Here is a 25,722-nt window from a genome sequence, read left to right as displayed (position 1 = left end):
GTGCCCTGCCCTCTTTTAAATCTGGTCAGTCTAGTATAGCTCCTGCAGCTTTAACTGCTGTGATGAAGAGAGAATTTCACCAGGTTCTCCATATATACAAATGACACCTGCTGAAATTCCCTTTTCTATGCAACCGTTAAAGATACAGGAGCCCTGTCCTCCTTTCCATAGGGTCACCCTACCCTATGTACTTTCCAGCAGAATATCTGAAGTAATGAGTGACCTGATCTTCTAATGGAGGAATCTCTGATCAGCTTCTACAAAACCTCAGGATTGCCACACACACATCCAGAACACATGACTGCGATATAATCCATTTCCGGCAAGCCTGCATCTTGAGATCAGTTGATGTACATGATTGTGGGCTCCCAGCAAAGTATTCCCCTGGTTCCTTGCTTAACTGCAGGATACGGCCCATTACTTTAAACTCCACATTAATCACCATGTTGTAATGATGCTGTGATGCAATCATGAAAGGCAGCTATGGAATTCGCTTACTAGATTTCATTATTTTTATAGATTCATATTTAGAACTTCAACAGTATTTAAAAGTGTCTTATTTCATTATGCTTTTTTTTTTAGTGAGCTTATTATCAGGAATATGTTTAGCATAAAATTTATTAGTGACATGCCCTTTAATTTAGCCTGTCTAATTGATGCTAATTTAGTTAGATTGCATTAAATTATACCCTTTAATGTAGCAGTGCGTGGGTCAAGAAATCCATTCCAACAGGTTAGGTAATTTTTCATGCAGTTGAACAGTAAAAAATGGTAGTGAGGTAGAGGGGGGAAATGTAATCATGTTCCAAAATAATAGTTTTCTCAGATATTACTATCAGGGAGAAAAGATTTCTTCTGAGTGCTCTCATTTCAAAGGCTTGCAGAGTTCATCTTTCATCTCATATATCTTGGAAATAAAGACAAAAGTGGGGAATTAATGTTTTTAGCCTTAAATAAAGTGGAATCATTAAGAACGAGCCTTAGTCCAGCCTTCAGTCCATGTTGAGAACATTGGGAGAACTGATGAGAGTGGGAAAATATGTTCTCTCTCTCTCTCTCTTGTTTTCTCTTTCTCTCTTTCTCTTAACTTCTAACCCATTAGAATTGGTTTGGTTCAAATGGATCGTCTGAAAAGTAATTGATTTGATCTCAGTGGTGTGCAAGATGAGCAAAAAAAAATTAAAACTTGACTTCAAAGGGCAACTCACATGAAACATATTAAAATGTTGGTTATGGGCTAAACCTGAGGATTTTAGTAACTTAAGGCAATAGTGGGGCATAGGGGAGATTCCAGACCCAGGACTCTCCTTTTAGTCCCAGGGCTGTGTATACTTTGGATAGTGTCCCGTTTTGATTTTCAGGTCGAAAACAGTGCATTTGTTGGTGTAGAATTGTTCCTGAAAAAAACTATATTGTGCAAATATATACATCTTTTTTTTTTTTAAAAAAAAAAAAACCTTTTGGTGCCGTTCTTTGCCTTGGTGGCTGCTGTTTCAGTGCTATTTTTTCTCATTTTGATTCTAACTTCTTCCTCTTACCTGGAACAGAAATATATGATCCCAGCCAATCAGGGAACATGTAATGAATGGGATGATGTCACAACATTGTGGTGGCTACGGATCATATTAGGGTACATGATGGAACTATTAACGTATTCTTGGAATTTTAAACATCCATGTATTTTCTGTAAATAGATAGAAATCAAGACTGGGTTTGAATGATCGCGGGAGTAAAAGAAGACACTGCGGCTTCTCCCCTGCCCTCCACATATGCTGTGCACACAACCAGCACTCACATAATTACCCATGATGCAGTGGGGGTTGACGTGTTTCCTGAACCCACCATACAGCATGGGGGTGGCTTCATACCCACCCTACAACCCATGGCATGCAGCAACCCCCTCCACACCACACAATGGTCTCAGACAACACTTCAGGTAATTATGCAAATACAGGTCATGCATGCAGCATAGGGGTGGGGCATCAGCAGAAGCCAAGGTGGCATCTTTGACCTCCATGATTATGCAAACCCAGCACAAATGCTTGCATTTTGTCAGAGTCACAGTGGGTGGATGGATGGACCAGAAGGGTGGTCCAAAAACAATAGATGATAAATTGGGATGTTGATTCCTTCTGTCTCGGAAGCCAAATACATTCCTCTCATCCTCAGGCTATAAAATTCAAGTAGAGGCACTTTTTCTGTCCCCGTAAGCTGTTGCACTAACTGGATTTAAAAAACCGTTTCTGTTCCCCATGAAATTTCTACTGATGTTTTCCCCCAAACAGAACCTTCAAAATTTCCCCCAAGTGAACTGGCAAAAATTTGCTGGCAAGTCTATGAATTTAGCATTGTGTAATGGTATGTTGAAGGGTCCAAAATGGGAAAGCCCATTGTTGAGGCCTCTACTTGCTTGGTTTTGTATATTTTGTCTGCTGCCTTGACTTTGAAGAATGGAAGTCATCTCATGGGAACCTGCTTTTACACATGAAGAAGATTGAAAGGTTTTACAGCGCCCGGGTGCTCTTGTCTCGATCAAGGGTCCCATTTTTTATTTTCCTGTAAACTCCGTGTTGAAGAAGCCTGGAATCAAAGCAAAAAGATATCGGAGATTTACAAGTTTAATCTCATTGAACAAGAGCGATAAGGCTGGTAATGCCGAGTGCATATTCTCAGTGCTACTTAAAAAGGATGAGATCACCAAGCCTAGAAGTGTGATTCATCTTGCTCCTTTATCTTTGCATGGCCAAATCTAAAACTAAAGGCGTCCTAGTGTTGTGTCCATGCTTAAAAAAACAAAAAACAGCTGTGTAGCAATTAGCCTGATTGCTTGCAGAGGTTTTGCTATATTCTTCTTTAGTTACATACTCCAAGGGAATAAGTACCTGTGAGGTTTTCAGACCAGTTATTGCTGGTATTATTTTTATTTTTATATTTTGGTCCTTCCCATTTTGCCTTCAATTCTGCTCACTGCTGGAATGCAGTCCCTGAGAGGTTCTCCAGAATGGATTTTAGCCTTCACTACGGGATGACATTCATTGTGCAGATGAAATTTAATAGAAATAAATGCCAAGTTCTACACCTAAGAAAAAGAAACCAAATGCACAGTTAGAAGATGGGGGACACTTGGCTCAGCAATACTGCAAGCAAGAAGGATCTTGGAATTGTTGTAAATCACAAACTGAATATGAGCCAACAGTGTACTGTGTCTGCAAAAACACCAAATGCTATTTTGGGCTGCATTAATAGAAGTATAGCTTCCAAATTGCCCAAAGTACTGTTTCCCCTCTATTCAGCACTGGTTAGGCCGCATCTTGAGTATTGTGTCCAGTTTGGGGCACCACACTTCAAGAAGGATGCAGACAAGCTGGAGCGTGTTCAGAAGAGGGCAACCAGGATGATCAGGGATCTGGAAACAAAGCCCTATGAGGAGACACTAAAAGAACTGGACACATTAACCTGAAGAAGAGAAGGCTGAGGGGAGACATGATAGCACTCTTCAAATACTTGAAAGGTTGTCACACAGAGAAGGGCCAGGATCTCTTCTTGATCCTCCAAGAGTGCAGGACACGGAATAATGGGCTCAAGTTACAGGAAGCCAGATTCTGGCTAGATATCAGGAAGAACTTCCTGACTGTTGGAGCAGTACAACAATGGAGCCAATTCCCTAGGGAGGATGTGGGCTCTCCTACACTGGAAGCATTCTAGAGGCAGCTGGACAGCCATCTGTCTGGTATGCTTTAAGGTGGATTCCTGCATCAAGCAGGGGATTGGACTTGATGGCCTTAGAGTCCCCTACCAACTCTACTATTCTAGGATTCTATGAGGTGCAGCACAATTGCTATAGTTAACCGGTAAACCAAAATCAAATCCTGACCACTCTGTTCTCATGGAGCCCCTCATTTCCTTTATCTTGCTTCCCAACACTTGCAAAACTGCCTGAAACAACGTGGTGGCCATCCAAGACGTTGACCCCTATCCCCAAAATGGGTTCAGTACCTTGGGCAGTACCTTTAGAGTTGTGGCTGGTTCTGACTGAAACCCAGCCCCACCAATGTTGGACCCACTAGATGCCCCCCCCCAAACAGCACACCTAAGCTACTTACTCATGTGCTCTAAAAATGTATGATTCTACCCTCTAAGCTACTATATAACACCCTGGATAAATATCTCCTCCCAAAGAAAGAAAGAATAGTAGTAAAGGAAACCCTGCTGGGTAAATACCTCCATAATGCTGTAATTAGGAGTAACAGTATCCAGCAATGATGATGTATTCTTTTGACTGCGATGACAATGTGCGTTTGTCGTTGGCGAGTGCAGGCAGAGGTGTCCTGCTCTGCACTGAGAAGGAGGCAGAGCGCAGCATAGCAGGTTCCCTGAATCTTCGCCCGGAGGCACGATTGCCTCTTGACAATAGAGAATGCAGATGACAGCAAGAGTGGATGTCGGAATCCACGAGCAGTTTGTGGCATCTGGGGGTTGGAAGGTTATAAATAAAATCTCTCTGCGGAAGCAATAGCAAACTAAAAAGCCTGCCCATAACACAACGGTCCATTGGTGGAGTCAGCAAGGTTGTTTGGACTACCGGATGACATTCATTCTGCGGATGAAAGTAAATAAACGATGTGGTTAAGTGGTTTCCAGAAGTGGAAGTCGTTCAGTATTAGCTTTGTTGTCATTTATTTTTTTCTTCAGATTCACAGTGAATAATTGTGTTGAAAACACTCAGAACCTTCTCTCTCTCTCTCTCTCTCTCTCTCTCTCTCCTTTTTTAATCTCTCTCTTTTTTTAGTATTGCAAACCACATATTCCATTCAAATGTTGCTCATTCCTTCCACCAAGCTGTGCTTGATAATTGGCTATCCCATGTCACCCACTTTATTCAACTTGCCAGTTCTACTATGAGTTCCATCAGCCTCCAAGTAAGTCAGTAACTCTGATATTTTTGTTCTGAAGTAAACACACACCTTCAATTAGGGATGTACAGATTTAGTTGATCTGAAAGAACTGGGCATGTTTAGCCTTGAGAAGAGAAGACTGAGGGGAGACATGATAGCAATCTTCAAATACTTGAAAGGTTGTCCCACAGAGGAGGGCCAGGATCTCTTCTCGATCCTCCCAGAGTGCAGGACATGGAATAATGGGCTCAAGTTACAGGAAGCCCAATTCCAGCTGGGCATCAGGAAAAACCTCCTGATTGTTAGAGTGGTACGACAATGGAACCAATGATGTAGGGAGGTCATGGGCTCTCCCGTACTAGAGGCTTTCAAGAGGCAGGTGGACAGCCATCATTCAGAGATGCTTTAAAGTGGATTCCTGCATTGAGCAGGGGGTTGGACTCGATGGCCTTATAGCCCCCTTCCAACTCAAATATTCTATGATTCTATGTTCCATCTGTGTTTCACAGGTTGTCAGGCATCTTACTGATGTAATCCAATTTCATTATTATTATTTTTTACCAGAATTTCATTCTGCTTGCTCTAATTTGCATGAGCATGAATGCAAATTTCCACAAATCCCTCCCCAAAGTGAAAAAGCTCTCTGCAAGTATGCAGGATCCACAAGACTCTGAGAAAGCCAAGCCGCTGTGCAATCCACAGGTTGGATCCACAGAAATCAAACTCATTTGAATCTGTTGCAGGTTTCTCCCACATCCCAACCTTCACTCCTCAGGAAGATTAAAAGTTGATTTTAGTGGTTCTCAGGAGATTGTGAGGCCACTGAAGTGACACCTGGATGGAAAAGTGATCTGGCCTTTTGTCCTCTGTTACAACCGATCGGAAAGGTAGAATTTATATGGAGCCAACTTGTCCCACTTGTTCCACTGGGGCGCCATATAAAGTACTTTGTCAAAGGTGAAAGAAGAAAGTGAAAAAGCTGGGTTGCAGTTAAACCTCAAAAAAACCAAGATTATGGCAACCAGCTTGATTGATAACTGGCAAATAGAGGGAGAAAACATGGAGGCAGTGACAGACTTTGTATTTCTGGGCACAAAGATTACTGCAGATGCTGACTGCAGCCAGGAAATCAGAAGACATTTACTTCTTGGGAGGAGAGCAATGACAAATCTTGATAAAATAGTTAAGAGCAGAGACACCACACTGACAACAAAGGTCCGCATAGTTAAAGCAATGGTATTCCCCATAGTAACCTATGGCTGCGAGAGCTGGACCATAAGGAAAGCTGAGCGAAGGAAGATAGATGCTTTTGAACTGTGGTGTTTGAGGAAAATTCTGAGAGTGCCTTGGACTGCAAGAAGATCAAACCAGTCCATACTCCAGGAAATAAAGCCAGACTGCTCACTTGAGGGAATTGTATTAAAGGCAAAACTGAAGTACTTTGGCCACATAATGAGAAGACAGGATACCCTGGAGAAGAGGCTGATGCTAGGGAAAGTGGAAGGCAAAAGGAAGAGGGGCTGACCAGGGGCAAGATGGGGGGATGATATTCTGAAGGTGACAGACTTGACCTTGGGGGAGCTAGGGGTGGCAACGGCCGACAGAAAGCTCTGGTGTGGGCTGGTCCATGAAGTCACGAAGAGTCGGAAACGACTGAACAACTAAACAACAACAAAAATCCATCTGTGTAGAAGACCCATTCCCACAAACCCTGAATGAACACTTTAATATTATTTACCTAACAAAAAAAGCAAGTTGAAAAATGAAGCCCGTTAAATGTAGGGGAATGAGCCCCTGAATGGTCAGGGGGCTCTTGTCTCAACTTGTTTGTCAACGTTGGGCAAACACAAGGAAATGAAGGCACATCACTTGTGATATCTTATCATCCCTGTTCCTTCTCCTCTGCCCTGTATCCAACAGCAGCAGGCAGGTGAAAGTGATGATGTCAATAATTAGATAACCTCAGTATGCATACACAAACTGGAAGTGTAATAATTCAGGAAAACAACCCCAGATTTTACAATTGGTTTGACAACTTTGGGAGCTGCAAAATAATGACAATTAATTAAACCATGCAAAATGCCGAAGTACTGTAGAAAGATAAACTTGCACTTATAATCCAACAGGTTGCGTTATTTCCAGTCTTCTTGCTGCTGCCATGGTGAATGAAACGCATTAGCACTGATGCAGAGACAATCCCACACAGCTTTGTGTTGTACCCAATGAGTAGCCTGCGAGAGCATCTATATATTCCCTATCCATGATCTGCAGCATCAACGTGGATTCCACTGACTCCTTTGCACCTAGAGGCATATCTACCTCCACTCTGTGCCTTCAGTTCCCAGCCCAGGACATGGAATAATGGGCTCAAGTTACGGGAAGCCAGATTCCGGCTGGACATCAAGAAAAACTTCCTGACTGTCAGAGCAGTACGACAATGGAACCAGTTACCTAGGGAGGTGGTGGGCTCTCCCACACTAGAGGCATTCAAGAGGCAGCTGGACAACTATTTATTATTTATTTATTTATTTATTACATTTTTATACCGCCCAATAGCCGAAGCTCTCTGGGCGGTTCACAAAAATTCAAACCACAAAAAACATCCAACAGGTTAAAAACACAATTACGAAATACAGTATAAAAAGCGCAACCAGGATAAAACCACACAGCAAAGTTGATTATAAGATTAAAATACCGAGTTAAAACAGTAAAATTTAAATTTAAGTTAAAATTAAGTGTCAGGAATGCTTTAGGGTGGATTCCTGCATTGAGCAGGGGGTTGGACTTGATGGCCTTGTAGGCCCCTTCCAACTCTTACTATTCTATGATTCTATGAACCTACATGCAGAAAGCCCCTTCCATTCCGTTATTGGACTGTAGCCAAATGACTACCATCCACCAAGAGCATGATGGCCTCCATTCATTTCTCCATAACTCTGTGCACTATTACTGGGGTGTTAGTCCAGTTGAAATCAATGTGATTTACTTCAAAGGGAACGTGCACTTAGGTTTGGACTGATGATCAGGCTTGCTTAAGCAACCCTCACAATCCCCCTTGAAATGAGCAGAAACTGTACTAGGTATCTTCCCAATTCACAGATAACATCCAAATGCCCCAATTTCTGTTTTGTTCTTGTTTTTTTCGTACGGAGGAAAATCTCAGGGTGTGCTCTTTCTATTTAATGACATAAAATTATTGGCACAAAAATAATGTTGAATAATTGAGGCCAGCTAAAACAATATGCTTCCCAGAATGAAGTGTTAAGTTTTCATTTTTCCCCCTGAACAGTCTCTGCAGATTACACAGAGCCATACAGACCCATCAGCCTTATTAGCACAGACAAATGTATTTTTAAACAAGGAGTGGGAGAGAAAGTCACACTATGGAGGTATTTGTTTAAATGAACTAAGGTAGAAATTGCCATCCTTTCTTGCTGCCGTTTGCTTGGTTTTCACCATTCTTCTCTGTTATGCTTGGGTGGTCATATTTTGAAATTTCCCCGGGACCAGTCACGTTTCTCATCACATCTGAGAGATGCTGTGCTTTGCATGGCAATTAGGGTTCCCTTTGTTTCATCTCCCGAGCTGTTTGCCGTGGCTTCCTGCAGTATGTTCAGTACTTGAGGCTATTGCTGCAACACTGGCAAAGTGGGAGTTTCTCCTCCAGGTCTAAACAATTCAACGATTACTTAGAGAAACAGAAGGGAGGAAAATTGCTAGTTTGCATATCCCGTATTATGCTGTTTACCCTCTCTCTATCCCGAGGAGTAATGCTGTTCGCCCACATTGACAGGATTATGTGGGCCAGTTCATACATTACAATGTCCGTGGTGTATCTTCGAAGTAACAGATTCCTACCCATCTATCCTGCACTTTGGTGGATTTGCAGCTCTTTGACATGCATTTACCAGGGACAAATTCTGAGAGAAACTGAGAGCAGAGCATGAAACGGAAAAATAGGGCTTCTAATAGAGCTAATACAAAACAGAACAGCGTGTTTCACACATACAAAATCCCCCCCCGCCAACATGTTCAGTTATTCAGTGTGGAGGCACTGTCCTTACTTGCTTTTGGCTTTGTGGCATTATTATTATTATTTAGCTAATTGGCTACATGGCACTGTCAGAACACCTATTCGGAAAGAGGGACTTGCTTCCTGCCTTCACTGTAACCAGGCTTCTTGATTGTATCGCTTAACTAAATCTGATTGGCTTCATGATGACATCACATTGCCTGTAGGATCTCTGATTGGCTGGGATCACCTAAGGGAGTAGCCCTTTTTTATTAAAGAAATGTACCAAAGCTGCAGACTGTGGAAAGAAGCAGCGGTGAACAGGCAGTTGACACGAAAAGGTTAAGTCATATAGAGTATTGCGTCCAGTTCTGGGCTCCACAATTCAAGAAGGACACAGACAAGCTGGAGCGTGTTCAGAGGAGGGCAACCAGGATGATCAGGGGTCTGGAAACAAAGCCCTATGAAGAGAGACTGAAAGAACTGGGCATGTTTAGCCTGGAGAAGAGAAGATTGAGGGGAGACATGATAGCACTCTTCAAATGCTTAAAAGGTTGTCACACAGAGGAGGGCCAGGATCTCTTCTCGATCCTCCCAGAGTGCAGGACACGGAATAACGGGCTCAAGTTAAAGGAAGCCAGATTCCAGCTGGACATCAGGAAAAACTTCCTGACTGTTAGAGCAGTATGACAATGGAATCAGTTACCTAGGGAGGTTGTGGGCTCTCTCACACTAGAGGCCTTCAAGAGGCAGCTGGACAACCATCTGGCCTTGATGTTTTAGGGTGGATTCCTGCATTGAGCAGGGGTTGGACTCGATGGCCTTGTAGGCCCCTTCCAACTCTGTTATTCTATGATTCTATGACTATGAAGCTCTTTTCCCCCACGCACAAAAATCACCTCTTTTGCCTTTAATATCACTGCTCAAGTGATATTAAAGTCATATAGAATGTCCCTGAATCCATACATAGGATAGACTCAAAACAATCATGTTTTCCCTAATATGTAATAATGATTGCTCTCACGGGGTAGTCAAAATCAAAAGAATTCAAGTACTCTGATAAGGTCTATCTAGCCTACAGCCAACAGGTTTCATGCAAGCAACATAAAATAAATAACTTGCTTTTTTAAAAAAAATATGGTCCAATGTGCAACGGGTTCCTTCTGAAACACATTCCATTATAAATACATTCAAGAGTGCTTGGAAGATTGATAAATGTACAATTCTACATTTAGTGATAAGTATCTAATACAGCCTTCCACTGGCCATGCTGGCTGGAACGGATGAAAGTTGAAGACCAAACCAGGTTTGGGAAGGCTAGTATCAAACATGTACAGATCTGTCTCAGCTCCAGATCTGCTTTATGCCCAAGCCATTAATCAGCTCATTGGCGCTAATCAGCTGTTTACAGCATGAACCTAAATATTCCAGGGCCTTCTCCAATATGATCCCCCATGTGTCTGTGTAAATAACTTTGCGTTGTGCCGATAACACATAATAATAAACATTTCACCAAATAGTGGGACTAATTTGGTCTCTTATTGTTATATGGCACCACTGTTAAAGGCAGTTAAAACGTGGATGTCTCTTTAACTTGTGTGCGTGTGTGTGTTTGTGCGCGTGCACTTGATCTTAGATGGATTTTGTCCAGTACGTTTGCAAACTCTATAGAATAAATCTCCAAATTATTGCCAGAAAATGCCTTGTCTCCGCGAACACTGATGGAATCATATGCATATAACAGTGTGTTATCTTGCCATGACACATGGAATTAAGTCTTGGAACCTCATCAGTTGGGAAGGAGTCATTTATGCCAACATTTCTGCTTGTCAGGCATTCATGACATGACAAATATTTTTTCCTCTTTCCTCCTATTAAATATTAACTCATTCTCCTCTCTCCTTTCTTACTCTCTGTGTATACTCTTGTTTTGTTTTTATCAACCTGCTCTTCATTTCCTTTTTAAGAAGTTTACCAATAATGCACAAACATTATTTTATTTACCCTGGAGACAAATCTCTGAGCTGCAGAATTTAGAGTTATGAAAGAAAGAAAAAATTAACCCTTTCTGTCACAGAAAGGTCATAATAATGTCTAGACTTTTCTTCCTCTAATTTCTCCCAACATTGCAGTCAGTGTGTGTATGTGTGCTTTTGCATGTGTGTGTGTGTGTGTGTGTGTGTGTGTGTGTTTACAATCAAAAGAAAGTTTCAGTCAACGATGCAGTGAATATTAAACTTCTGAAATAAGGGTGGTAGAAATGGAGCTGACTTTGAACTAGACAAGACACCATGGAATGAAAGGATTTTATATCTGTGTACTCAAACACTAGGTAAATTGCACCTTTCACAACAGCTTCCAGGATGCACTTGAACTGGTGCCTACATGTGTATACAAATGCGCCTTCCTGGTGATGGCATGGTTTTCCGCCATCATACTGTCCTCCTTCAGTCAGCAAGCAATCAGTCAATCTTTGGTGCTAACTGAGGCCTTAGCTAGACCTAAGGTTTATCCCAGGATCATCCCGGGGTCCCCCCTGCCTGCTCCCAGGATATCCTGTGTTTCATTTACATGAACAGGGATGACCCCGGGACGATCCCGGGATAAACCTTGGGTCTAGCTAAGGCCTGAGTGTTTCAGGTTCTGCTGCGATACAGCGCACTGGGGTTGGGGAGCTAGGAGCCGGCCATGAGGGATCAGTGCTAGCTTGGGTATTTCTCAAAGGCAAGGTCTGAAAGAGATTCACGGCCAAAGCACGCCGTGTCCAAAGAAGACTGAGGCAGCAAGGGAAATGCCAGACAGAAGTCTGAGAACTGGAGAACAGGTGTGGTCCCAGCAATGTTCTGATGAGAACTGAGGGCTTTTGAGCTGTGCTCTTAAGAGTCCTACTCAGGGTTCTACTGCAGGTAGTCAGAGATGCCTTGGAAAGTTACTCATTAAATACCTTGCCCATGAGTAGCCCTTTACTCATAAGGCGTTCTGATTCTTAGATGGGCAGTTCTTCACCTGGCAGCCAGGTGAGCATGGCCCCTCAAGCACTTATGTTCCCTAGAACTAGGTGGGGGCAAAGCTTCCATCTCTGAATCAGAAGAGGATCTCTCTGAAGAGGTGGGTCTACTATTGTCACTCCTGATGGCGTAGGCACCCCTGATCACCCCTGGCACTTCCAGAACCACTCTGCTCCTCTGGAACGTTCAGCTCAGGGAACCCTACTTCATCCTCCAACAAGGATCCCTCCAGGGCAGACATGGCATCACCAGTTGGGTTGGGTTCAATCCACAGCTGCCACCCTGGTCTAAAAAGTGGGAGGGTTGCTTTTGCTGGTGCGGTGGGAATAGCTGACCTAAATTGATCCTCCTGCAATTTAAACACATTGCTGTCTGTCCTTTAATCAGCTGTGGCTGAAAAAACCCTCTTCATTTCTGCTGTATCCTTCCGTTTCCATTTTAGAATAATCTTATATAAATAAAAATGTAAATGTCCGTTCGAAACTGACGTTATATCTCCGAAAGTTCTTCACCGATTGCTTTGAAATTTTGACACAATGTTGCATTCGAATATGCGAGCGTTGTTATGTAACTATGTTCTATATGGGGTCAAAGGTTTGTCTTAAAATCGAAGAAATAGGCCTCCTCAAAACCAGTCCTGCTGATCATTGTGACATCGCCAACCAGTAGGCCAATCCACTGCCTCTGCCTCCTCTCCTATTTGCATGTTTTCTCACAATTGGCTGAGTGAATATAGATGTCACACCTGTGACAGTTACACGTTCTGAAGAAAGGTAACTGCCAGGAGTTTCCGCTAACCCTCTCACCATAAAAACATCCTTTTTAAAAAACCAAACAATCTGCTTTACTTCATCCAAATAATGCCTCGCAGAAGATCACACTTAGGTTGTCGTACTCGCAGAGCGGAAGCACTGCGACGAGAAATTGCAAATCAGACTGAGGAGGAACGGGCATCAGCAAACGAGAAAAAAAGAAAAAGAATACCTCAAATATGTGCCAAGGAACCAGGCAAGCAACGTTCAGCCAGACTTGAGGATGCACGATTGCGAGCACGGCAATCGCGTTCTACAGCTTCAGATCTGCTTTGTTCTCAACAGAATGAATGCGACAGGCTGAGAGTGGCTGAAAGACGTCAACGAGAAACAGCACATCAGCGTCAAACACGACTCCGTGGTAAACAATCACACGATTACAATCGCCTTGCATTCCGGTACAACCCAGCTGATGATGATAGTTTGAGGCGGCATGTTCTCATTGGCACTATGACTGAAGTGTGTCCTTATTGCAAGGCTCCTAAATTTAATGGAGAAACAAAAGGAATGTGTTGTGCTGCTGGAAAAATTAAACTGCCTCAACTTGGAGAACCACCAGAGCCATTACAAACTTTGCTTGCCGGATATACCGCAGAATCAAAGCATTTCCTATCTAACATCAGGAAATACAACTCATGCTTCCAAATGATGTCATTCGGTGCAGAAATCATCACAGCTCCATTTATGCCAACTTTCAAAGTCAAAGGACAAATAAAGCTGGCTCCTTCCTTCTGTTTCAAGATAGTCAACATAAATTCCTACAAATGTATTTCATTGGTGATGGCAATGATGAATTGAATGCACGCTGCGGAATTTATACCGGCATAAAAAGGTCCGTCGTTTCAAAACTGCAACAGCTACTTCACGAAAAAACAATTTAGTACATTTGTTCAAAACAGCAATTGACATGATGCCATCTGATACACACAAGATTGTTATTCATGCTGACAAAACGCCTGCTGGAGAACATGTGCGAAGATTCAATGCTCCAACTATAGACGAAGTGGCAATTGTTATATAGTCGGAGATCAATCTTGACAGGACCTTTCAAAGGTGAAGATGTCCTCATTCCTCGCATTCCTATGATTCCAACAGATATGCCATTTCAATTTAAGAGATTGCAATTCCCAATTCGATTGGCGTTTGCAATCACCTTCAACAAAGCTCAGGGCCAATCTTTAGAATTGTGCGGTTTAGATCTAGACACAGATTGCTTCTCACATGGACAATTATATGTTGCGTGTTCTAGAGTCGGCAAACCAGACAATCTCTATATCTACACAGACAATGGAACAACTAAAAATATTGTATATCCACAAGCATTGTGAAATTAAACATATTAGAAACATCCGCTTTGTCTTTTCTTTCTTTTCAATTTAACCAGACTGAGCCACAGCAACGCGTGGCCGGGTACAGCTAGTGATTTTATAAAAAGAAAAAAGAAAACCCCACCCACAACCACCCCTGTGGATTATGAATAACTTTTGTTTCCCATGCCCAGAGCATGGGAAACAAACAGAATGAACTTGAACTCTTATTACATGAAGGCAAATATGACTTGATAGGTATAACTGAAACTTGGTGGGATGACTCCCATGACTGGAATATAACAATTGAAGGATATAACTTGTTCAAAAAGAACAGAAGAAATAGAAAGGGAGGTGGAGTTGCACTATACGTTAAAAATACCTATCCCTGCACAGAAATACAGGTGGATGAGATTGGGAGCCCCGTCGAGAGCGTCTGGATTAAAATAAATGGCGCTAGGAATAAAAAGAATATGATAATCGGAGTCTACTACCGACCACCCAATCAAGGAGAAGACGAGGACGAAACTTTTGAGAAACAAATTGCCAGTGTTTCAAGGAAGTGTGATGTAGTAGTGATGGGGGACTTCAATGCTGGGCTGAAAACAACAGAATGAAATTTAATAGGGATAAATGCCAAGTTCTACATTTAGGGAATAGAAACCAAATGCACAGTTACAAGATGGGGGACACTTGGCTCAGCAATACTACAAACGAGAAAGATCTTGGAATTGTTGTAGATCACAAGCTGAATATGAGCCAACAGTGCGCTATGGCTGCAAGAAAGGCAAATGCTATTTTGGGCTGCATTAATAGAAGTATAGCTTCGAAATCACGTGAAGTACTGGTTCCTCTCTATTCGGCCCTGGTTAGGCCTCATCTAGAGTATTGCGTCCAGTTCTGGGCTCCACAATTCAAGAAGGATGCAGACAAGCTGGAGCGTGTTCAGAAGAGGGCAACCAGGATGATCAGAGGTCTAGAAACAAAGCCCTATGAAGAGAGACTGAAAGAACTGGGCATGTTTAGCCTGGAGAAGAGAAGATTGAGGGGAGACATGATAGCACTCTTCAAATACTTAAAAGGTTGTCACACAGAGGAGGGCCAGGATCTCTTCTCGATCCTCCCAGAGTGCAGGACACGGAATAACGGGCTCAAGTTAAAGGAAGCCAGATTCCGGCTGGACATCAGGAAAAACTTCCTGACTGTTAGAGCAGTGCGACGGTGGAATCAGCTACCTAGGGAGGTTGTGGGCTCTCCCACACTAGAGGCATTCAAGAGGCAGCTGGACAACCATCTGTCAGGGATGCTTTAGGGTGGATTCCTGCATTGAGCAGGGGGTTGGACTCGATGGCCTTGTAGGCCCCTTCCAACTCTGCTATTCTATGATTCTATGATAGTGCAGAACTGAGTTGAAAAGAGCCATTTGCCTGGTTACCTGTGTTGAATAAGAATCTCCTCTATGTGACTAGGCAGAGAAGCAAAAGGGGAGAAAGGCCTTCATCATTTGTAGCCTACAAGAAACAAACATAAACATGCATGGTAACCAGGCCGGCTAGCTAGCTACTACACTGTTCTGGGCTAGTAACTTTTGTGTACTTATTTGCAAAGTTGGAGAAGTATATACATTGGCCAGTTTTCCTCTGCAGCCTAAGCAGATTCCAATTCTGTGGTTCTCCTACAAATCTTACTTTATTCTGTTTATGGCATGAGTCAAAATGAATGGAAATAGAAAAGTCTGCCAAGGCCGCTATTGGGAATTTCCCTGAAGTATTCCCAGCTGCCTAATATATCAGTGTCTCTTCTTGTCTGTTCTTGATGGGGTCCAGCAGCAGGTCAACATCCTAAGGTAAAAGAAAGGTTTCTCAAAGTGAGCAGCAGCCGGGAAAGAAAATTAATGGGAGATCTCTCTCTCTCTCTCTGACAATAAGGAATTTTCACAGCCAACGTTTATAGAAAGGGCTAGAGAGGGTCTCCGTAGGAAACCAGATTTCAACTTTCTGCCCTGGGATGCCAGAAATATTTCAGCAGGAAATGCTAAAGGAAGTTGAACTTTGAATTATAATTTCAATGACTGTCCAGTGGAATGGATTAATGCTTGGTTTCAGCACCTTTTGAGGCTTTGGGTTGAATCTTGCAGGATAAAATCTGTCTGTTTTGACAGATGAGAAAGGTCACCAGTGAAGCAATGTCAGGTGATGTTAGCCCAATCTTAAAAAAAAAAAAAACTGGATTAGGTGATAAATGTAAAGAAAAAAGAAGAAGAAGAAGAAGAAGAAGAAGAAAGGAAAAAGGAAAGCTTAACCCCAAACATTCTGATGTATCAGCTGGAATTTCCTTTAAGCACTTTCAAATACCTTTTCTAATTTAGATGCTAGGGATCAAACAGAATTCAGATTTCTCTTGCCTACATTTTGACTTTGATTAAAGAGAGATTAAGGAGAATAAGTAACAAATAGGATGAGCTTCCACATATGCTTAAGTTTGGTCTCCATGATCAATATAAGGGGTCATGATTCTGGCAGTGAGGCAGATTTACACATTTGGAATGCTAACCATTTGAATGGCATTGCTGCTATGTCTTCCCTTTGGTCCGTGTTTGCGAGAGATAGCTCTTTCTACTGTCACCTGATTCCAAGGATGTATGAAGCAAAACCCAGGGCCAGTTCTCTTGATGGAGAACCAGCCACATTTTGTATACAGTGGGGCAACAGGTTTTTCTGACTCAAAGATGAGAAATGGCCCTCAATGACATATCCCCCAGCAGCCAAGCTAGTGAGCCCAATGGGAAGAATCTGTCCTACAGCTGCAAACCCAGTAGAAATGGAATGTCCTACAACATGCCACAGATGGTATTTCAGACATGCTGGTCCCAATTTCCATACCAAAGACTGCTGTCCCAGCCCGCACTACTTTTACCTTTTGCAGAAATATATGGCTGATATAATCTGGCCGCACCCAGTTGCTGTCCCTATCCAGGTATGAACACTCAAGTTTTAAGAACATAAGAAGTGCCATGCTGATTAGACCAAGGGTCCATCTAGTCCAGCACTCTGTTTGGCCAGGGATAAACAAGCAGGACATGGTGCAACAGTACCCTCCACCCATGGTCCCCAGCAACTGGTGCACACAGGCTTACTGCCTCGATTACTGGAGATAGCGCAAAACCATCAGGGCTAGTAGCCATTGATAGCCTTGGCCTCCAGGAATTTATCCAACCCCCTTTTAAAGCCATCCAAATTGGTGGCCATCACTACATCTGGTGGTAGTAAGTTCCATAATTTAACTATGTGCTGTGTGAAGAAGTAGTTCCTTTTATTTGTCCTGGATCTCCCACCAATCATCTACATGGGATGACCCCAGGTTCTAGTATTTTGAGAGAGGGAGAAAAATGTCTCCCTATCCACATTCTCCATACCATGCATAATTTTTGTGCCATGAAAATCAATACCTCATTAAAGAGGTGCAAACAATGTCCCCTTCAACCTTGCAACCTGAAGGAGCCAAGTTTGCTCCTGGATAGGCACTCTTGCCCATGAGAAAACCTCTTCAGAAATCGTTGTGCTAGCTTGCAACCTGATGCTCCACCTTAAAGCATCACTGACCATCTGTCAGGGATGCTCTAAGGTGGATTCCTGCATTGAGCAGGGGGTTGGACTTGATGGCCTTAGAAGCCCCTTCCAACTCTACTATTCTATGATTCTATGAAAATGAGATGGGTGGGAGCACAACAAGGAAAACACAATCCCAAACTGCCTCTATGTACAGCTAGACTTGGATCCTGAACACTGCTGATCCACCTGTTGGCAGACAATGGCACCCCTGAACAAATAATTTGTTACTTGGACAAAAGAGTAATCAAGGTAGGAGGATTGGATTATACCATCAAAGCAGAGTGCTACAGCATATGTGTAATAAAATAGCTATTTTGTCAAGGTAGGAAGAAAATGCCTTTTACTTTCTATCTTGTTTACTTTATTTAAGCTCGAATCTATTCCAGACCATATTTGAATCACTTTCTGAATGGTTTTAAAGTCCTCATAAAAATACACCTGCATTTGAGTATACATAAAAAATACGCATTTTTATGTATTTTCCCTAATCAACACATTTTGCAAGCCAATTTCCCCCCAATATGTGCCTTGTTATATGCTATTTTCCCTAATGTGCATATTTTATACACATTTTCCCCAATGTACATTTTTTTACATGTATTCTTGTTGGAGTACTGCATTAAGAATGAAAACTGTAGCATAATTGTATTCCAGTTCACACATTAGGTCAGGCAGTGCAAATTGGGTCAGTTCATATTAAAATGTGATCCAAAAACTTCCTTTCCTATCCCTAGTAAGGCAACCTTTCAACCTCTCAGGACACGCTGTCACTGATGTTACAGTAATTATTCTAGAACCAAAAGAACTTCAAAAATAAATTTCAACACAAAATGGCTGAACTGCAATTCATCAAGATACAATTCATCTGTTCAACTCTTTTCTCCTATGAACTGAATACCAAACCAAGTATTTAGTCCACAGTTATTGTTATACACAAACAGTTATTAAGAGTACAACCCAATGCCTGCTTAGACAGAAAAGTCCTACAACACAAGCATAGGATTATGTCTTAAAACAAATAGTAAAATGAAGATAAATTAAGATATGTAGAATGGCTTGAATAAGAACATCAGTTGTGGGGGGAGGGGTTGTTAATTATGTGTTAATTAGCTCACCAGTGAAAGGATCCATGTGTTCTCACCCAACAACTTTTATGTGAAGAGCCACTGTTAATAAGGTAATTATCGTTGTCCCTGCATTTCATTCCTCTCTGAGCTCATTGTTTACACAGCTCCCCTCATGTTTGTATATATACTTGTAACTCAACATAACTTGCATTTGATCAAGTGGAGTGTAGCTCACTTAAGCTTATGCCATGATGAATGTTAGTCTGTAGTGCGCCACAATTCTCTTTCTTGATTTGGCTGCAACAGGCTAATATGACTGCCCCGCTGGAAATGCATCAATGTGTTTCATAACTGATATATTTACAGAAAGGGCGTAACTGTTTGTTTAAATCAGATCAGTTATCTCAATTATTCCCCCATCAGAAGGATTTCAAATGACATTGGCTGTCAATTTAAGCTGCATTAAATGAATAGAAGCACACTCCCTGGCCTTTTTATTAGTCTTCAGCTGCACAGAGACATTCTCTGGAGCATTCTCTGGTTTGCATTTTGCAGCCTATTTTTCAAAGTTTTCTAGCAAAAAGAGAGATGTTGCCAGCTGAAGCCTCTTTTGATATAAATTGGGATTTCCACTTAAAAACCGATCTGTCTCTGGATAGTCCATCAGTTGGAAAGCGTTCTAATAGAGTTGCAAAGAGCTTTTACGATCTTAGATTTGTCACAGTCACACGTCTGGTGAACATGCCTTGTCTGTGCCAAAAAAAAAAAAAAGAACTACTTGGCGCTCTGTCTGTCCTCGATAGATTTTGGAAAGGACTGCTGGTCTTCTTTGGCTGGCCCAGCAACAATTATGCACAGGCAGAGGGATGCAGTATCACTGAAGAAATCTGCCAGCTTCCTTTATGGATAGGTGGTAAAATGACCCAGAAATTTGGTCACACCATTAACAAATATCATCCCCCCTGCATTTTTAAGTGAACCAACCTAATTCACGTTTCTCAAATTTATACGTGGATCAGAACACAGTTATCCTTTGGGATTTGCAGTTCTCAGAAGTTTTACATGAAGTTTTTGGCTCACAAATTGTGTACAGAAAGGCATGTGTCGGGGGCAATTGGGTACAAAATGCAAAATGGTGAGGGGAAAACGGCACATGAAAATACATTCATACTATGTGTTTGTTCTTTTTAAAGTCACAAACAGATGTGGAAATTGGATGGAACAGTTATGTCTGAGACCTGTGAAACCAACATGGATTGGAAATCCATACCTAATTGAGACCGCAGCCTAAGACTTGTGATTTTTCAGTGCTGGTGCAGTCAATTAATTTTTCCTCAAAAATATTACTATGGTTTTCATAAGAAGGGATGATGGTGCTGATTTTTATTATTAAAATATGAGCTACATATGTGCTTTGATTTGTAGAGTAAAATAGTTCATGAATAAAAAAGTGTTATCCAGAAACCCACAACAATTTTCAAATGGTCCATAAAAACTAAAATTTGAGAATCAGTGCTTTTGTCTGTAATCATACACATATTTTCATGAGAGTAAGCCCCATTAAACACAGTGGATCTTACTTCAGATTAATGATACATAGGATTGTGATGTTTGTGCAATAGCCTAGGGGTCCTTTCAAGACTCTTCACCTCTCTCCATTTCTCAACAACTCAGGGGTAACTTAGGGCTCATCTACACCAAGCAGGATATTCCACTATGAAAGTGGTATATTAAAGGCAGGAGCCACACCAAGCAGGATATAGCGGTATGAAAGTGGTATATGGTATTGGTATGTGTCAATGAGCCCCAACAGTTTTCAGTGCACTTCAATACTGCTATAAAGTAGTAGTGTGGCTCCTGCGTTTTATATACCACTTTCATAGTGGAATATCCTGCTTGGTGTAGATTATTTATTTATTTATTACATTTTTATACCGCCCAATAGCCGAAGCTCTCTGGGCGGTTCAGATGAGCCCTTAGTACAATGGATAAGGTGTGGATGTAGTTTCTCCGGTGTTTACGTCTGGGATGAACTCTGCACACTCCCAATTCAATAAATTTAGCTCTTCCCAACATGGAGAGGAAGAGGATGTGGCTGCCTGCCATAGAGCTATTAAAGATGAGGAACCCATCTGAAAAAAATAGTGGCAACCTAAATTCAGCACTACCAACACGGCTGAACACACGGGAATTCAAACCCAGATTTTTTTTACGAGCGAAGCACTCACAGCTCTGAGTCTGGAAGGATCAGGGCTTGGTTTTAAATCTTGAGTTCTTTTTGTCCCATATATGGAGAACTCCGGAAATGTTGGCAAATTCTTGTTAAAACAGAACTGAAGCGAAATCTTCACCCATTCCTAGGTGGATAGGTACTACTTTAAAAACTAATTTGCAAGGAAAATTTTTATGCTCCTGTGTTTCGGAGGGTGGGAAGTGGTTATTGAGGCTGTTAACAAAGCAGGGGAGGTGAAGTGTTCAATTTCTGGCCTCTGTTTAAAGAGAGAACAAAATGGTTATTTTGCAATGATCACATCTCAAACATTGGACTGTTTAACTAGTCATAAAATGATTATCCTAGAATTCTTTACTTATCAGGGTGACATTATGTGACAGATGAACCTCCAAAAAATTGAGGTTATCTTACCATTCATTTGAAATGTAAGCTGAATAGAAATTCCACAGCTTATTGCAGTGTATTTTAAAGTAAAACCCAGCTCTTCTATCGATGTCCTACATAACGTTTCCAGGGGGCGGGGGTGAAGCCCACATAAAAGCTATCAAGAAACATTTCACAGCAGGCAAATTAATTGGTTTTTACTGTATTTGAATGGAGTGATTGTCAAATAAAACATGCCATGACAGTTAATAGTGTCATTTAGAGGCATAAAATTATTGGCTTATTTGTTATTGGATAAAAAAACAAAAGCAAACACTTTGTATTAGGAAGTTTTAATGTGTTTAAAATCCTCATTAGGGATTTATGGACATTCTTGCTTAGCAGAGCGCCTCATTAATTTGAGGCTAAACAGTTACTTCTGTGTTACAATTCCAGCAGTTTGTTTTGTGTCTGTGTGTGCATGGAGGAGGGACGGTGAGTGCGTGTGTTTTTAAACTCTCCACTTTTCTTTAATTAGATCTTGCATTACAACTTGGGCTGAACACTGCTAGAAATGTAGGATGTAATTAATGTGATTTATAAATCAAATGGAACTGAGTTATTTTAGGAACTCTGGGCCTTGCTAGACCTGCTGGGATAAGCCGGCAGGGAGGCGGGGCGACGGCGCACTGACGTTAGCGCACGCCGCCCCGGCTTCTAGACGCGGGACGCGCAGGGACTTTGGGATCCCTGCAGCGTCCGCCATTTTTTTTTAAGTTTAAAGGGGCCACGTGCAGCCCGAAGACTCCGGACCAGGTAAGTCCGTTTTTTTTAAAAAAATGAAGCCCCCCCCTCCCTGTCCACGGCCTTGCCCTGGCAGCGCTGCTCGCTTGCCTGTTTGGGCGGCGGCGCCCGGTGCTTGCCCGGGCGATGCGTCCCCCCGATGCCAGGCCTTGCCCTGGCAGCGCCGCTCGCCTGCCTGTCTGGGCGGCGGCGCCCGGCGCTCTCTCTCTCACCCGCCATCCCCCCTTGCCATCCCCGATGCCTGCTCTCCCCCCCCCGTCCTGCTGGGTCCGGCCTTCCCCCTCCCCCTCTCTTTCCCCTCCCCCTGGGCCGATGGGCACAGCGCTCGTATGAGCACTGTGCCAGGTCCGTGGCTTTTTGTGGCTACTCACGAGTAGCCACAAAAAGCCACGGATCTTCCTAGACGTTTCGCAGCCCCGGCCTGAGGCCGGGGCTCCGAAAAAGGCGCACCATAAGCGACTTTGCTTATGGCGCGTTAGAGGAGGCCTCAGTGCGGCCTGGGCCCAGTGCGACGGTGGAATCAGTTACCTAGGGAGGTTGTGGGCTCTCCCAGACTAGAGGCCTTCAAGAGGCAGCTGGACAACCATCTGTCAGGGATGCTTTAGGGTGGATTCCTGCATTGAGCAGGGGGTTGGACTCGATGGCCTTGTAGGCCCCTTCCAACTCTGCTATTCTATGATTCTATGATTCCCCTGTGCGTCATCTGGACGCACAGCAGGGAAACCGGGTCTCAAAGCGCGCTAAGGCCTTGTCTAGCAAGGCCCTCTGTTTCTTTCCTTTACATTTTAGTGAGCAGTTAAGAAGTATGATGTTTAAGCGCATGCAGATCTAAGAGATTTCCAAATCTCAGGGAAGGCCAGAGACCTAAACAGTGAATAGGTTTAGCATTGTCTGTTGCCATCAATAGATCAAAGTGGTTTAATTAGAAATGCAACTAAAGGGGGTAGTAAAAGAAATCCAGTTGAAACCCAGACTTCTTTTGGCTTTTTAAGTTATGCATTGTAGCAAAAAGGACTTGAACTCATTTTGCAGCCTCAGCCTTGGACAATTAATAACCTCACCACCACCTCTACCCCCACAGCAATCATCGTAATGTGATTTTTCTCACACACTGCTTCCATATATATAGATTTGGAAGTGGGAAATAAGTTTGTTCAAGAAAGATATTACTTCAGTTTGTATAACTTTTTAAAAATCGTTCTTTATACATGTTTTGCCTTCAAGTATGTCAAAGCCTCAGCTCAATGGGCGCATTTAAATTTATGCAAATTAACATAGACAAATAAGCCAATAGACTTTTTAAAGTTAGAAGATAGTAGTAAACATGAATTACTGGGGAACATTTTCTCTCTGATTATGTAACGTGTTTGATTTTGATTGGAAACTATTCATTGATTATTTATTCCATATACTTTTAAATTGCCCAGTAACCTAAGCTCTCTGGGTGGTGTGCCATACATTAAAAACCTAAAATACAAACAATAAAACAGTGAATGAGAACAGCACATAATAAAACCAAGTTTAAATCAGCAGCAAAGAGTAAAAACATTACAGTACATAAAACCAAAATAAAACCGGCAGCAATAAAAGTGCAATAATCTAAAAGCACTAAAAACAGTTCTTGAAATGCGTAATGTCAGAACACTGATTTGTTACTTAAGTAATGTTCTTTAGGAATATACTGAAAAGTGATGCTTTGTGGTGTGTACAATGCAAGTGTTCGTTAACTATGACGTAATGATCCTCTATGCCTGGAGTGTTGAACCTCAGCTCCATGGGCCAAATATGGCTCACCTGCTGCCTCCATCCGGCCCTCCAGAGTTCCTCAAATGGCCATGACTGCCAATCATTTCCCAAGACTGCCAGTCTGAAAGATGGAAATGCCTCCCCTAAGGTTTAGTTACTGGAAAGAAGAACTTTGAACTGCAGTACGCTGCCGTTTTGGGTATTTTAGCCACCACTGATATGCAGCAACAAGAGCTTCTTCATTGCTTTAAAGCGCTTTATAACAGTTTTATAGCGCTTTAAAGCAGTTAAAGGGCTTTATAACTGTTATAAAGCGCTTTAAAGCAGTAGTGTGGATCCGGCCTCTGTCTTCAGGCTGGAAGAGGTTTGACATCCCTGCTCTATGGCTTCTAATTTTAATGTTATCGGTAAAGTTTGTTTACTGTCGGATTGACTGCCTGTTTCATTTTCTCCTCTTGTAGGTCAGCCTTCCCAATGACTCCAACTGTGTGGAGGAGATATTACGGGTAAGTAGAACTGTTCCCATCTGATGATTCTGGAGAGCCTACGTGGCGTTTGCTAGGTGATGTTAAGCCAATCCTTCTGCCCCAGCCTAATATAACACAGGGAGAGGTGGAAATGTATCTCAGCCTGAGCTCTATGGAGGAAGGGTGGCATGAAAATGGAATAAATCCTGTATACTAATAGTGAAGCCATTCTCTGAGTGTAGATCCTTATGTAGCCAAAGATGTACCACCCGTGCACAAGAGAGAACCTCAAGGTTTGCAGAAGAACAAAACATCTTTAGAGGGGAGGGCCCTAAGGTGGGGTACAAAAAAGCAGCCCAAACCAAGACATAACTTTTTTTTTTTTTTTACAAATTGGACCTAGGGGGACCAAGTTATACTATACAGCTCCTGCATAGAAGCTTCTGAAAAATGCTTCTGTACAATACCTCCTCCATGTGGAGGTTGCCACATATTTATTTATCTATTACATTTATATCCCGCCTTTTTTCTTCCAAGGAACCCAAAGCAGCGTACATAATCCTCCTCCTCCTTCTCTCCATTTTATCCTCACAACAACCCTGTGAGGTAGGTTGGGCTGAGAGTCTGTGACTGGCTCAAAGTCACCCAGTGGGTTTCCATGACCAAGTGGGGACTAGAACCCGGATCTCCCGACTCCCAGTCCAACACTCTAGCCACTACACCACACTGGCTCTCATGCTCCCAAGGTCAGCTCCACAGTTGCTTAGAGCATGTCCTTTAGCATAGTGGGGCCAACACTTTTCTTTATTATTTTTAAGTGCATGCTGAAGACGTCTGTTTATGCTGAAGACGTCTGTTTATGCCAGCCTTCTCTGTGGTATTTATGGATATGTAGATACAATATATTCAATGTGTTGGTGTTCATATTTTTTTGTATGTTTTTATGATTTGCATACACTGCTTTGAAATCGGTAGATACTCTAAATAAATAAGTAAATGTATAAATAAATCACAAACACACAGGGCCATTGAACGCTACATGGAAAGGGCCACTTACGAACATCAGAAGTGCCCTGATGCTGGATCAGACCAAGGGTCCATCTAGTCCAGCACTCTGTTCACACAGGAGCCAACCAGCCGTCAACAAGGGACCAACAAAGGAGGACAGGGTGCAACAGCACCCTCCCATCCATGCTCCCCAGCAACTGGTGCACACAGGCTTACTGCCTCAAATACTGGAGATAGCACACAACCATCAGAGCTATTAGCCCTGGATAGCCTTCTCCTCCAGGAGTTTATCTAACCCCCTTTTAAAGCCATCCAAATTGGTGGCCATCACTACATCTTGTGGTAGTGGGTTCCATAATGTAACTATGCGCTGTGTTCAAGAGTGTTTT

At 42.4% G+C, this 25,722-nt stretch overlaps 1 protein-coding gene across 1 annotated transcript in view; it reads left to right on the top strand.

Annotated features, from left to right (window-relative positions):
* AFF2 (ALF transcription elongation factor 2) overlaps window positions 1-25,722 on the top strand; it is a 392,460-nt gene that overhangs the window by 206,472 nt on the left and 160,266 nt on the right. The window contains exon 4 of the mRNA XM_063141604.1: window positions 24,320-24,364. Within this exon, the coding sequence (XP_062997674.1) occupies window positions 24,320-24,364 (45 nt within the window). The remainder of the gene's footprint in view (window positions 1-24,319; window positions 24,365-25,722) is intronic.

The sequence above is a fragment of the Elgaria multicarinata genome, chromosome 15, assembly GCF_023053635.1.
Source record: "Elgaria multicarinata webbii isolate HBS135686 ecotype San Diego chromosome 15, rElgMul1.1.pri, whole genome shotgun sequence".
Lineage (NCBI taxonomy): Eukaryota > Metazoa > Chordata > Lepidosauria > Squamata > Anguidae > Elgaria > Elgaria multicarinata.
Note: the sequence above shows the minus strand (reverse complement) of the source record. Positions and strands in the feature narration are given on the sequence as shown.